At 37.8% G+C, this 14,460-nt stretch overlaps 2 protein-coding genes and 1 long non-coding RNA gene across 6 annotated transcripts in view; 2 read left to right on the top strand and 1 right to left on the bottom strand.

Annotated features, from left to right (window-relative positions):
- The window catches only part of LOC118749192 (metallophosphoesterase domain-containing protein 1-like), an 11,688-nt gene extending 10,441 nt beyond the window's left edge, over positions 1–1,247 (bottom strand). The window contains exons 1-3 of one of the 4 annotated variants that reach the window (XM_036483975.1): positions 1,113–1,247; positions 939–1,051; positions 389–854 (exon numbers count right to left, since the gene is read on the bottom strand). In XM_036483975.1, the coding sequence (XP_036339868.1) occupies positions 389–762 (374 nt within the window). In that variant the 5' untranslated portion in view covers positions 763–854; positions 939–1,051; positions 1,113–1,247. Of the gene's footprint in view, positions 1–388; positions 855–938 lie in introns of all 4 variants that reach the window. The other 3 variants (XM_036483976.1, XM_036483977.1, XM_036483978.1) reach the window with 3 other exon arrangements.
- The window catches only part of LOC118749126 (ribose-phosphate pyrophosphokinase 1-like), a 537,936-nt gene that overhangs the window by 179,770 nt on the left and 343,706 nt on the right, over positions 1–14,460 (top strand). The gene's annotated exons all lie outside the window — the stretch shown is intronic.
- Positions 5,005–5,489, top strand: LOC118749199. Its single transcript, XR_004994173.1, has 2 exons — positions 5,005–5,300; positions 5,392–5,489. It is a non-coding gene; the product is annotated as an uncharacterized LOC118749199 (long non-coding RNA).

Below are 14,460 nucleotides of genomic sequence, written 5' to 3'. Positions count from 1 at the left end.
CTTTCTGTGTTGCCAAAGAAGGGGGGCTGAACACCTTTTGCAGAGAATAACTTTCATTTACTCCATTTATTTGCATCAAATTCATTAAAACATGGTGCGAAAAGTGCAAGTGGAAGTGTTTGTTGCGAATAACTCTTAAATTAATTAAAAATCTTAACTCCCTCCCCTGGATTGTTATTGTTCGCTTTAAAACGCGTCGATTGATACCACTCTCGATTTGTTCATTCCATTTTGACCTGGTTCCCGTAAAGTGCACTACTACCCTCTTTTGAAATGTGAGAGTTTTTAATCTCTAGAAAATAATTTATGCAACCTCACATATCGGTTTTGCATTTTGTTGATACGCGGTTTTGTACTGTAAACGACGATATAGGTGTAATAGACATACCGACTATTATGGGATCCGTCAAGGAATTCTGTAAAGTTTTTGTCAAAACTTAGCTCGTGATTCCCCGCTATGACTAATTTATGTTTATGAGGAAGTGTAGCAATCCAGTTATTAAATTCAATAACTTCTTGAAGTCGACCACATTTAGTGAAGTCACCGGCATGAATAAATATATCGCCATTTGGTATATCAAACTTCAAATAAGAAGTTAAGGAATGTGTATCACTCATACAAACGACACGGACCTTTGTGGAATCCTTTTCTGCTAGCGGTCGACTTACTGATATTTTAACAACAGGTTGAAATTTTGAAATCTCTTTCCATGCTGCCGTCGGATCGTGTGATAACGGGTGAACAGTTATTAGATTCTCCATTTTTCCTTTTACGAAGGCCCTAAAGTAGCAGGCCAAATAAAGCGCCGTCTACCCTAGAAATCTTCAAAATACATTCCACCTTAGGAGCAAACCTTTCAAAAACCAATTTATAAATTAATGGATCCGCTTTGCTGTTTGAAAATTAAGGTTGCTCCCTTATTTTAAAAAAAACTTACTTGGTGACACATACGACGAACTAGTGGTTTGTGTATGATCTAGAGGACATCAAGCTACCTCATTGTCCTTTTTTCAGAGCCTATAACTCTATGGGCTGGTTTCTCCAACTCAACTTATTTTAGCCAATTTTTTAGACTTAGTCAAGAATAAGCTGTGTAAAAAAGTAGGCTAACTTTTGACTTAAGTCCAAAAATGGCTAAACTAAGTCGAGTTGGTGAAACCAGCCGTATGGCTTTTTCGGCGAGTGGTGTTTTTATATAGATTTTTGTATATTGTCAGGAATACGATCGATACAAGCAAATCCAATTACTTACTCGATACTAGAGGTGGGTAACTCAACTCAGAGTTGAGTTATTGAGTTGATTCCTATAAGTGAGTCGGTAACTCAGACTCCCTGTCCAAAAAAAATGTAACTCAGTAACTCAGTTGATGCCGTAGGGCTCACATGAATCAATTGAATCATAGTGGCTCATATTTGTCCATATATCTCTCTCGCTTCGCCACAGTGTTTAGCATGGCAAAGTCTTGCATTTTGTTTTTGCACGAGGCGAATTTATACAAGGTGGTGGCAAGAATACAACAACAACAACCACATGTATTTTGTATTGCGGGTGTTATGTCAAATCTCACAAATTCTTATAATTTCGTTTTCTTTTTAGTTTTTCTCGAAATATGTATGTATGTAAGATATATAAAGATGTGCATATCAAATCAATTGCCTTTCCAACCATATCCACATTTTGAAATTCGGTACAATAGGTTTCGAAATATAAGCTTTTGAAAATATTGAAAATTCCACCTTTACCCTCCCCCTAGCACCGCCCTATTAATTTGCACACAAAAAAAATTACACCTTTCAAATCAGTAGAAAGGAGCTGACCACGCCCACTTTAAAGTTTTGTTTTATCTCAACGGCCGCTATACCGCATCTATGCCTCAAAACGAGTCTACGATACGAATGAGTGTAACATACAAAGAGTCAAATGAGTTAGTTGAATGAGCTGACTCCTTAAAGTGAGTTGGAGTCATTGAGTCAACTCCTATAAATTTGCTGAGTTACCCACCCTTACTCGATACTGTTCTCAATTTACCAAGTAGTTTTTTACTCGATACTTTTTACTGCGATCCAAGTAGGTATCGAAAAAAAAGTATTTGTATCGGAAGCGCAAAATTTATTGGCGCGTATTCATAGTCCAGCAACTAACTGCCGTCCCTAAATTGGAGCGCTAAGCGTTGCGTTATCCATTGTCGACGAGTGTCAGCGCGCGCTATCCCCAAATCAAAGCGTCGTAATTTTTGACGTTTTCTCGGATCCTCTCGTTTTTATTCTCGTTTCCTCTTTCACTTTTTTGTCCTTTCTCTTTCTTTCCGTCTTCCGCATCCAACTTCAACACGTAACGCCCTGTCAAAAATGAAAATTCCATTTGCTCGGCGTTAGCGCCGCGTTATTGTGGGATGCTTCATACAAATTGTATGGGCATGAGCATTTTTGACAGTTGTTTGGCGCTTGACGCGCCAATTTAGGGATGGCAGTAAGTCGAAACTAACAAAGTTGCTACTTAAATTTAAGTACCAACTTAAAATTTACCTCTATTCATAGTCGCATTTCAGACTTCTACTAGGTAGTTTCCAAGAATGATAGAATACAAGATTGCGCCGATCAGAGAGGATTTTTGAGAATAACTTTTGTGTGACGTCACACTGGTGCAATTGCGAGAGCGGAATGCCAAAACGTGAGCAGGAATGGAAGAAGAAGAAAAAATGTTGCAAGGAAAACGTAAACAAGTTGCACAAGTGTGACGTCATGCAAACAATGATTCTGTCAAATTCGTTAAGAGAGGAATAGCGGTCCGAGTTCGGCGCAACCTTTGTATTCTCTCAATCGTGGGTAGTTTCGACTTAGTCTACGTATAGCAAAACGAGTGTGAAATTGTATCGATTTTTCTTTACGATATTTTGGAAAAATTACAGTTTTATTAAATAATGTCAAGTTTGATCATCCGTTTATGTAATTTTTATTTTCATCGGATGATTATGCAAAAGAATAAGGTATAATTTTCTTGTTAATTGTGTGAAATAGCCAGAACAACCGCAGTGATGTGAAGTCGATGTTTTTCGATAGCATGCTTTGAAACATACAAATGAAATGAAATGAAATGTTATGCACAAATTTACTATAAAAGAACTAGCGTGTAACTGACTTATTATTTGAGAATTTATCTAAATTATTCCAATTATAAAATTGTGATGTAGCTTTATTCGAATTGTAATACGCATTTTATTTCATCTTCCGAGTAAAATGGATCGATCTTTGTAAATTTTAATTGGAGATTATTCAATATTATCAAAAGCACCCTCTACCAACTAATTTTTACATATTTCGTCTGTTTTCCCTTAATTTGATAAAATACTTCTTCCTAGTTACGACTTAGTTGCAGCTGCAGCCGAAACTAAATTTTAATTTGGTACTTAGCCAGAAAAGTCGAAACTAAGGCGACTATGAATAATTTTAGTTATGCGCCATTATGCTTCCATGAACGAAAGACACAAGATCACGTAAGAACAAGAGAGTGAAAAAAGTCGACTTTTTTAGCGGGTTCTACGCCATCGTGTTTCACTGGAAAACGAGCGAAAAGTAAACAAAGCAAAGAAAACAACGAAAACCAAAATTATCCAAAATTATTGTCAGCCACTTTAAACGCACAATTTAGGTAAACTGATGCAACAAAATGCTTTAAAATGTGTTGTCATGTTGAATTAACTCTTCTTTACTTGAATAAAAGTGTAAAATAGTGGTGCTCGTGATGTAAACAAACGGTCAGCTGACGAACCCGCTTTCGCAAACTTTTTTCTCAAAACCAGTTACAAATACAACGTCGCGTTCTTACGTGATCTTGTATTTTTGGTTCATGTTATGCTTCAGTATTTTTTTTTTAAGTAAGGCTATCTGCACACTTGTCGTCCAATCATAGTTGCGTTATCGTCTCGCCCTGAAATTTTGAGCCGAGCGCATGCATTTCAAAGGAGATCTGCACACTTGTCGTTATCGGCTAGTTATCGGCAAGTTATCGGCAAATCGTATACTACGTTTATGCGACAGAATTCATGAATTCTTTATTTCATGAATTTAAAAGTGGTCCCATTTATGCATAGTTCGCGAATTCATGAAATAAAGAGCTTTGGAAAAGTGACAACGCACTCGCAAGAAAATAAAAAGTAGGGTTGTGGCTTTTTTGGCCTCCTTTTGAATTTGGAAAACCTGTTGGTACCAGGAAATGAACATAATATGGTTTAATTGGTTTTAGTATATTTTAATTTTAATCCATTTGAATTTATTTTATATTTTAATAAATTCACATAACTTGTCCAGTATTTTAAATCCTGTTTATGCCACTTATGCTTTTTAATCTAAAAACATCATAACCCTAGTAAACAGCTGTTTGTGGAACGTGGCGTTGTCGGACTTGCACTTCACGATTTCATGAAATGATTCCGAATTCATGGTTAACTTTCGTGTATAATTGAATTCATGAAATGGTGTTTATGCAGCCAATTTTAACCGAAATTCATGAAATAAATTCGTGAATTAGCCTACGCATAAACGTAGTAGTAGAAGATGCAGAACCGGATTAGTACGGCACTGTCGTTTGCTAATCGTTGTGCACGCATTGTTTGTTTACATTTTATGGGGGAAAATTAGTGAAAAAGTTTATATTTGCATTAAAATTGCATAAAAATTCGTATATTTTGCATAAAATCTGTGGAAATTATTAAAAAGTGGATAATTGCAATAATATTCAATAAATGTGAGCGTTTTAACTATAAAATATGACGAAATTGTAAAAAGTATCTGTGTGCATGCAGATTTCAGGAAAAGAAAAGAAAAGATATTACTGAAAAATGATGTCTAGAATTGTTGCAGCACAGTATATATTTTAAAAATCGCAGGTTTTTGTAAAAAATTGGTGAAAATATCAACCAGAAAAACAGAAAATACCTGCTCCAAGCCCATGATTCAATAATACAAGGTTAGATAACCTGACAGTTGTCTCGCTCCCGCATTCTGCCTTAACCTGTGTTGCCTTCTATTTTGATTTGTAGAAACTACTACTAAAATACAAGGAGAAATATTGTCTTCGTATAAAAAGTTCAACAGGCAACACAGCCGATATTTTCATCGATTGTTTCATGGAAATTCACTTTCCTATTGGGCAAATTCAAGTAAGTATGGCAAAAAAATCAAAAATAATGGAAATATTTTGAATTACAACAATCATTTAAATATTTATTTGCAGGGTATCGGAGTTATTCATAATTTGTATTCAAAAAGTAGCGTTTTACAACAAGTGCAGCCGTTGCAAGTAAGTTTTGCATTCTAGGATCCCTGTGTATCCGTCCACGTATGGCTGGTGTAGAAAATACAAATATTAATAAATATATTTTCTTGTGAAGGTCAGGATCACTTGGGTGTCCGTCCACGTTTGCTGGTGCATGTATTTTTACCACTGCAGCGTTTGGGTTGGTCAAGTGCAGCCTTTGCATATTTACAAGTAAGTATACCACTCCATAAAAGCGAAAATGGAAATATTAATAAAGATATTTTCTTGTGCTCATTGGGACTGATTGCAGAAAAAAGTACACAACATTACAAAAAATTGACATTTTTAAAAAACGAAATGTAATTAAATTGCGATATTGAAGACATATTTTTAGAGCCGGTTACTCAATGTCCGGTTAACACTAATCTGCGGTTAAACACGTCGATAACAATGTTTAGCCGGAGATTAGTGTTAACCAGACATCGAGTAACAGGCACTTAAAGTTTAACCGATTAATGATTTACAAGACTGATTGGAGAAAAAAGAAAAAAACATTCCACAAAAATTAGATTTTTAAATAACCAAATTTAATTAAATTGCGGTATTGAAGATATAACTTTTAAATGTAGCCAATATAATGATTAGCAAGACTGATTGGAGGAAAAACTAGAAAACATTACTAAAAAATTTAAATTAAAAAAACCCAAATGTAATTCAAATTAAGATATTGAACATGTAATCTTTAAATGCAACAAATATAATTTTTAAAAGATTAATTTATATGCATTAAATCAATTGCATCTTTATTATTTGTATAATCCTTCATATAGTCCCTTTGAATAAAGGATTTGTTTGAATTCCATTAATTTTGTTTAATATATACTGAAATTTCAATGAAACCATGGTTTATTTTGAATATTTGGGAACATTTCTTATTTTATGTGAATATCCATTTTATCATTTTTAATATTTATGTGGCCATAAAAAGTTAATTTATTGTCTATTGTGTAGATCAGTGGAATCTTCTTTATATATTTAATTCAATTTGTATACAAAAACGCATTTCAGCACTACCAGACTACTTACTTTTCCTACTACCTTTTCACAAAAGGAGATAAAATTGTTAACCGCTTCTCTTTCCTTCTGAAATGCAACCTTACAAGGCAGTCGATTGACACAAATGTCAATATTTATCCAACATTGTATTAATGAATCATGCTCTTAGCCCAAAATACTTAATATTTTATATCTAGAGATGAACCATCAAATCCGATAACATTTTACGCTCTTATGATTAAGGTAGGTTTACATGACAAGCAATATTATACTTAAGGCTAAGTCACACTTGACACTTTAGAACAAGTATGTTCAATTATTACATGCTTTTTTTAAATTTTATTTATTTTATTTTATTTTTTATTTTTTTTACAAATTCAGTTTTCCAGGCGGTTTTACTGCCCGACCACTCCTGGTTCTATAATATGTATCAGCATCAGTTGAAGGTCGTATGTCAGTCATTGGAGTGGCTACTTCATTAAATGATTCCGTGCCGGATTCAGCGGCTTTTTGACTAGCAACTGCAACACTAGGATCGCTGTTGCTGTTTGGGTTCTCAATCCAGGCATCTGCCACTGGTTCGGAGTCCGCACAGTCACGCACCTCAGAACTACCCACCGGTGTTTCAGCATTGTCATTAATTGTACGTGTTATATCGGTCCCTACTTGCTTTAACTGTCTGTTCAATGTTATATCTCCTGGATTGAAGTCACGATTGTTCGTTCTAACTATCAGGCGTCGATTGCGACGAAATTGATTCTCAAAGTCGTCTGCAATAATGTAGGATCTACCATTAACTTTTCTTATAACCGACCCATAACACCATTTCCCATTCTTTTTAAATATAATTTTCTCTCCGACGCTTAAAACTGGTAGATCTTTTGCATGTCGATCATAATAACGCTTTTGTTTTTTTTTTTCTAATCTGCCCTGTACTTCCACCTCTTTTAGTTCTTTTCGATGCAATAATGCTCCCGAATTAGGTAGCCGATTCCTATTCAGCCGGCCAAAAAATAAGTGAGACGGGGACAAACGCATACTTGCCACTGGGGTAGTATTGTATTCAAGAATTCGGTACTGAAACCTTTCTAATTCGGATGCCTCATAGCAACGCTTGAGAATATTTTTGGCAATCGCGACGCCCTTTTCAGCGAGACCATTGCTCTGAGGATATCCAGGGCTTGAGAACTTGAATACAATATTTGAGTCGTTTGAGTATTGCTCAAATTCACGTGAGTTGAACGGAACATTATCACTTTTCATTTCAGTTGGGTATCCATAACTACTAAATATCTGATCTAATGTGCCTATCACATGTCTACCCGTTTTTTCCTTTAGCTTACGTACTATTATGAACCCCGAATAGGCGTCAATTAATGACAAAATTCACAGCCAGCATATTCGAAAATATCGGTCGCCAGTCTATGAAAGGGATATTGAGGCGTTTCTTCCTGCAATAAGGTCTCTTTCTGATTATTACGAGTGAATTTTTCACAGACTTTGCAGCTTTTTACTAGTTTCGTTATATCATCTGTCATTCCTGGCCAGAAAAATTGTTGTCGAGCACGAGCTAATGTCTTTTCTATGCCTAAATGCGGTTCATGAACCAACTTACAAATCTTACTTTGCAACTTGGTAGGAATAACCCAACGAAGGTTCTTAAGGAGGAGTTTGTTTTCATAATGTAGCTCATCTTTGTATCTATGGAATGATTGGCTTAAGTTATCAACCTGATGATATCCAGGCCAATCTGATATAACATATCTACAGATGCGGCTATAACATTCGTCCTCGTTTAATATTCGTACATATAAATCGTAGTTCTATTTAGATAAGCAGGCCAGTCGAGTTAACGAGTGAACCATAATTGAGATACCCTGATCGAGTTCTTTGGAATCAGACAATGACGCCCGGAATAAACAATCAGCAATTGCAATTGCTTTCTAGTAGCTGTCGTGCAGTGCGGACGTGTTTTCTTTGCTCGTCTAGTTTTAATCAAAATCTCTACAAATTAGTGTAAGCTTCCCGCTGTGAATTTCGACGCCTCTGGCCTCTGTGGCAAGTGCGACAAGGTTTTTGCGCGTGGAGATACTTGTATCGTGCCCTGCAGTGGATTTTGCAAGAAGTGCTTCCATCGTGCGTGTTGTGAAGGCCAATTTTCGGAATACGATATTGGTTTGCTCATCTCGAACCGCCACATTCGCTACTTCTGTTCGGAATGCATACTCATGCCAGCTACATTAAGCAAGACTCTTGACCTAATATCATCGACACATAAACATGGGTTGGAGTCCATTAAAAGGACTTTGAGACAAAATTCAGATCTTTACACGAGCAACTCAACGCAGTCAAAAATCAAATAGAATGCATAAGCAAAAAAATTTCCATTGACAACAAAAACAACATTGCGAAAGTGCTAAGTGAAATTAATATCCTAAAAGTGGCTGTTGCTAAAACAACAAACTACAATGTAAATGCTTCTAAGAAGAATTCGAAAAGCTGCGCGCCTGCTGTTCAAAATACTTTTGTTGCGCCTGATGATGGCAAAAACACCGCTGTTACTGAAATGACTTTTACCGGCTCTTCACCATCCTCTTTAACATCATCTTCGCATTCAGTTAGTGGTGCTAAGCATATCAACAATAACAATAGCGCATCAGTAAATGCTTTGCTTACTGCGCCTTTGCCTACTGTTGGTGATGCTGCTAATGGTACAAAGCACAATAACAATAAAACTCATTGCTTGCCTGTGGCCCGTAATGTGTCAGTGAATGCTTCTTTGCCTATTGCCGCTGATGTTGTGTTTTTAAATTCATGCGATCCTGTTCCTACGTCTGGTTCGCTCATATCGCCGCTGCCTTCAAACGCTGTCACACAGTTTTCTACGGTTCCTACTTTGCCTATTCAGCTTTTGCCTACTGCCGGTGATGCTAATTCTAATGCTATGCACAATAATACTGAAACTCGTTGCTTGCCTGTAGCCCGTAATGTTTCAGTTAATGCTTCTTTGCCTATTGCTGGTGATGCTGTGTTTTCAAATTCATGCGATCCTGTTCCTACGTCTGGTTTGCTCACATCGCGGCTGCCTTCAAACAGCATTCTACGGATGGTGCTGAAAAATATGAGTGGAAAACGGTACGCAACAAGAAATCAAATAGATATAAAAATATTGTTGTGGGCAGTAATACTAACTGCGACCTCGACGTTGTAATTAAAAAAGAAGTGGTTACACATCTCTTCGTTCAAACCATCCGTGACAGAAGATAAAATAATTTCATATGTTGCTAATCAGTCAGGCGTTGACAGTCAACACCTGGCTTGCTACAAGATGGTTAAAAAGGGTGCTTCTGTCGATAGTTTGCGTAGCCTTAACTTTAAATTTGGCGTTTCACCAGCATTCTACAACAAAATTGCGATTCCAGCTGTCTGGCCGACTAATATAAACGTAAGACCGTTCCGCTTTTTTCAAAAACTGGACAACTCGGAAGCGAACCACTAGCCCAAATCGCAGCTGCAATGATAATAATCTGAAAATCTACTACCAAAATATATCTGGTATTCGAACTAAATGTGCAATGTTTCGCATGTTAACTGCTCATTTGGAATATGACGTATACGTTTTTGTGGAATCATGGCTTAATGAGAGCTTTTTTGATTGCGAAATCTTTGATTCAGACCTTTTCGACATTTTTCGCAAAGACCGTGATGCTGAGAAGACGGGATGTTCTAGAGGCGGTGGTGTTCTTATAGCGGCTCAACGGAGTTTGAAAGCGTCACTAGTAACGCTCACCAATTCTGACTCACTCCTTGATCAGCTTTGCGTCTGTATTCACGGCTCCTCCTGCGATATCCTTTACATATGTGCGTCATACATCCCGCCGAATAGCTCTGAAAGTCTTTACGTTGCACATGCTGATAACATCGTATCATTGGCGTCTGATGTCGTTGGTAATAATCACATTTGTGTTCTTGGTGATTTCAACTTTAGCCGGTTGAATTGGACTCCAAGTGGGGACTCTGCTGCTCTTATAGCTGCAAACGTGAGCTCTCCAACAGAAATTTATATCGTTGATAGCTTTTCAAGTATTGGATTACAGCAAGTTAACTGTATTTATAACCAACTAAATAGACTATTGGATCTTGTTTTTATCAGTGACAATGTAAACTTCACGTTATCGGAATGTATGTCTTCCATCTCTCCGGCTGTAATGCATCATGTGAATCTCGCTCTTGAGCTGGAGTTTTATAACTTTGATTCATTGCCGGATGATCGCAGTATTAATTTTAACTATAAAGCGCGTGATTTTTCTTCCTTAAATAGTGCCCTATCAAATATGACTTATGCTTTCCGTGGCAGTGATGTAACCTCTTGTTACCGTATTTTTAAGACCACCCTCTATGAGCTATGCCTACAGTACATCCCTATTCTTAAGAAGAAGGTGTACAAATTACCGTGGTTTACGAAGCGTTTAAAGCATCTAAAAAATTTAAAAAACAAATTTAGCAAATTGTATAAATCCTCAAACGACTCCGCGCATCTTCTTAAGTTCCGGTAATTTCTAAAAAAATTTAATTGTTTGAACAAATTTTTATACCGAAATTATATTTTAAACTTTGAAGCTAATATTATCTCGAATCCCAAATCTTTCTGGCGTTTCATTGATTCCCGAAAATCTTGCTCATCAATTCCAACAAATGTTTTCTACAATGGTCGCTCCGCAAATTCAGCCTCTGACTCGGCAAACCTATTCGCTGAGTTTTTTTGCGCTAACTTTGTCAATGACATGGACTCGAATATAACGGGCTCTAGCTCCTCTAGTGACTCTTCGCTGAATTTTGGTTCGCTAACCATTTCAACCGAGGACGTTATCAAAGGTATTGGTGATTTTAAGCCATCTTCACAAAGCGATATAGAGGGTTTCTCGGCTTTTGTGTTGAAAAACTGTCTATGTTTAGCTGAGCCTCTTACTGCAATCTTCAATCACTCTCTGGCCTCGGGCATATTTGTGGACGACTGGAAACAAACGTCTGTAACCCCTATCTTTAAAAGTGGGAACAAAAATGATGTCCGCAACTACAGACCGATATCAAAGCTATCTTCAGTCTCCAAATTATTTGAGATTGTTGTAAGCTGTAAACTGTCTTTTGCTGTTAAAAACCTAATTTCTACTAATCAGCATGGGTTCGTCGCTAACCGCTCAACAGTCACAAACCTGGCTATTTTCAGTGATTACTGCTTTTCTGCTTTTGAAAACAAAGCTCAGGTGGATACCATCTACACTGACTTCTCGAAAGCTTTAGACAAAGTATCACATCGTTTACTTTTGCCGAAGCTGATCTCTTTTGGATTTCATTCAACATTTTTGTCTTAGGTTAAATCCTACTTAACTGATTGGCGCTGCTTTGTAGTAGTCGATAATGCAACCTCACAACCGTTCATCGCGTCCTCGGATGTCCCTCAAGGCAGCATTCTCTGGCCCGTATTTTTTGTGCTTTTCATCAACGATATCAGTTCTTGTTTCAAATTTGCTAATTACCTACTTTATGCTGATGACCTTAAAATATTTGCAACTATCAAAAACCTTTATGACTCAGCCAACCTGCAATCGGACCTGAACAGAGTTCATGAATGGTGCTGCAAAAATCAGTTGACGCTGAATATCAGCAAATGCTTTCATGTATCTTACAGTAGACATCTCAATACTTTGCATACATCATATTCTATCTCTGGCTCTGTTTTGCAATCTGTGACCCAAATGAAGGACCTTGGTGTTGTCTTTGACTCCAATCTCGCATTCAATAGTCATGTCGGTTACATCCTTTCGCGCTCATACTCGATGTTAGCTTTTATCCGCCGAAACTGTCAGGCGTTTACGAACCCTTATACTCTTAAAACTCTGTTTTGTGCACTAGTCAGGTCAAGACCGGAGTATGCAACGTTTATTTGGAGGCCTTACACTAAAATTCTATCTAAACGCTTAGAACGTGTTCAAAAAGTTTTTATAAAATTTGCTCTCCATTCATTAAATTTTTCTTTGCCACTACCTTCTTACTATTCTCGCTGCCAACTAATCAACCTTACAACACTGGATAACAGAAGATCCATTTTAGCGTGCACGTTTGTCGTTAACATCATAACTGGCTCAATTAACTGCCCTTCTCTTCTAGAAAAGATTGCATTTAATATTCCCTCTAGAATCCTCCGCCATTGGGATTTCTTTAAAATAGGTTTCTCTAGAAGCAGTTATGGTGCCAACGCTCCGATCTCTAGAACGTGTGCTGAACTTAACCTAGTCTTCAACGCTTTGGATATTGATTTCTCACAATCAGGCCCTGCCTTGGTTACTCATCTGCGAACATTTTTCTCTGCGCTATACCACTAGCGATGTATTTAATCTTAGCTCTTGTGAACTTAATGTATTAAAAGTTATCTTAATTTTTAAGTTTTAGTAGCACTTAATTAGTGTTAGCTGAGTAGTCTGTAAGAATATTCTGTATTCCAAGACTGAAATAAATAAATAAATAAATAAAAAAAATTTGTGAAATCCACCGCCACACTGTTCACCACCTGGACAAAGGAAGTTAGGCTAGAGCTGGACGTTTAGGTCGATGGCAACAAAATACCGACAGTCAACCACCCAAAAATCCTGGGAGTCACGTTCGACAGCCTACTCTCCTTTTCTGCGCACGCCTCAGCCACCTGCGAAAGGATGCGAGCTAGGAGCAAAGTCCTCAAGTCACTAGCCGGCAGCACTTGGGGAGCCGACAAAGAAACCCTACTCACCACGTATAAAGCAACCCGCCGGTCGGTGGCAAACTACGCAGCGCCAGTGTGGACGGCGGGTACCAGCGATATGCAGTGGAGAAACTTACAAACATGCCAGAATGCAGGTCTACGCACGGCTACAGGCTGCCATCTCATGTCGTCCGAGCATCACCTCCACCAAGAAAGCCAGATGCTGGCGGTGAAAGAGCACAACACGTTGCTGTCGAAGCAGTTCCTCGTGGGATGTTACCGTGGAAATCACCCCAATAACGCCCTGCTTCGAAATGAACCGCCTCCCCGACATGTCAGACGTCACCTGCACGACTGGAAATCCAACGTCGAGCCGTGCGTAGACCACCCATTCGACACAGAGAAATACAGAGCGGCGCTTAACCACCTACACACCCATGCAGCCAGGTCGAGTCTTAGCACCAGAAACGACAACATCGTTCTAGGTGGTCGACCGCCACCCATCAACATCGACGAAGCCGAACTGCCTAGAGAGACCAGGTGCACCCTAGCACAACTCCGTTCTGGGTGGTGCCGCAGATTAAACAGCTATCTCCCGGCTGAACCCAGAAGTGGCAGACACATGCCCTGCATGCAGGCAAGGTCCACACAACACCTCTTCGCATGCGCCTCTAACCCCACGACCCTGACAACAGAAGCACTATGGACCGCGCCAATAGACGCTGCCCGCTTTCTCGGCCTCAGGCTTGTCGAGTCAGAGGACGAAGACGACCCTTGACGAAACCCCGGGGGGTTGAGTACTGCTGCTACAACAACAAAAACAAGAAATAAGCTATTTAAAGAAAATATCCTTTTTCACCTTAAAGTGACATTCTTGAAATATTTTTTATTTGTTTTTTTTCCATGAGTCTTATTTCACGAAAATATATAAACAAGGAAATCATTGAATCTCCTTAAGCAATAAACAGACATTGCTAATTATCTTATTTTTAGTGTTTTTTGTATAAAAAACTGGTTACATTCAGGAAATATTTAGCCGCACTTACCGTAGGGCAATGATAGATTCACTTAAAAACACAAAATAATTACTGTTATTGAGTTATTTCTTATGTTATTCGATCAACAATTTCTTGCGCTTCTCAACAGCAATGCACTTAGGCAAGCAAAACGACTAATATTAATATCACTGACAAAATTAAAGAAGGGACATTCTGGAAAATTCGGAGGGACAATATTATGGTAGAAAGCCACGCTTATCCTGAAAAAATAATTCAGAAAAAAATAGAGTAAAACAATAAAAGGTGGTCATTCACAAACAATTACGGCTTCTTTCATTGTTTCTTTGTTTAAACTTTTTTCATGTTGATTATCGAATAACCTGAGCGAGGACAAATATTTTTATATGGAATA

Source organism: Rhagoletis pomonella, unplaced genomic scaffold (assembly GCF_013731165.1).
Source record: "Rhagoletis pomonella isolate Grant_MI unplaced genomic scaffold, Rhpom_1.0 Rhpom_scaffold_00014, whole genome shotgun sequence".
NCBI classification, from domain to species: domain Eukaryota; kingdom Metazoa; phylum Arthropoda; class Insecta; order Diptera; family Tephritidae; genus Rhagoletis; species Rhagoletis pomonella.
Note: the sequence above shows the minus strand (reverse complement) of the source record. Positions and strands in the feature narration are given on the sequence as shown.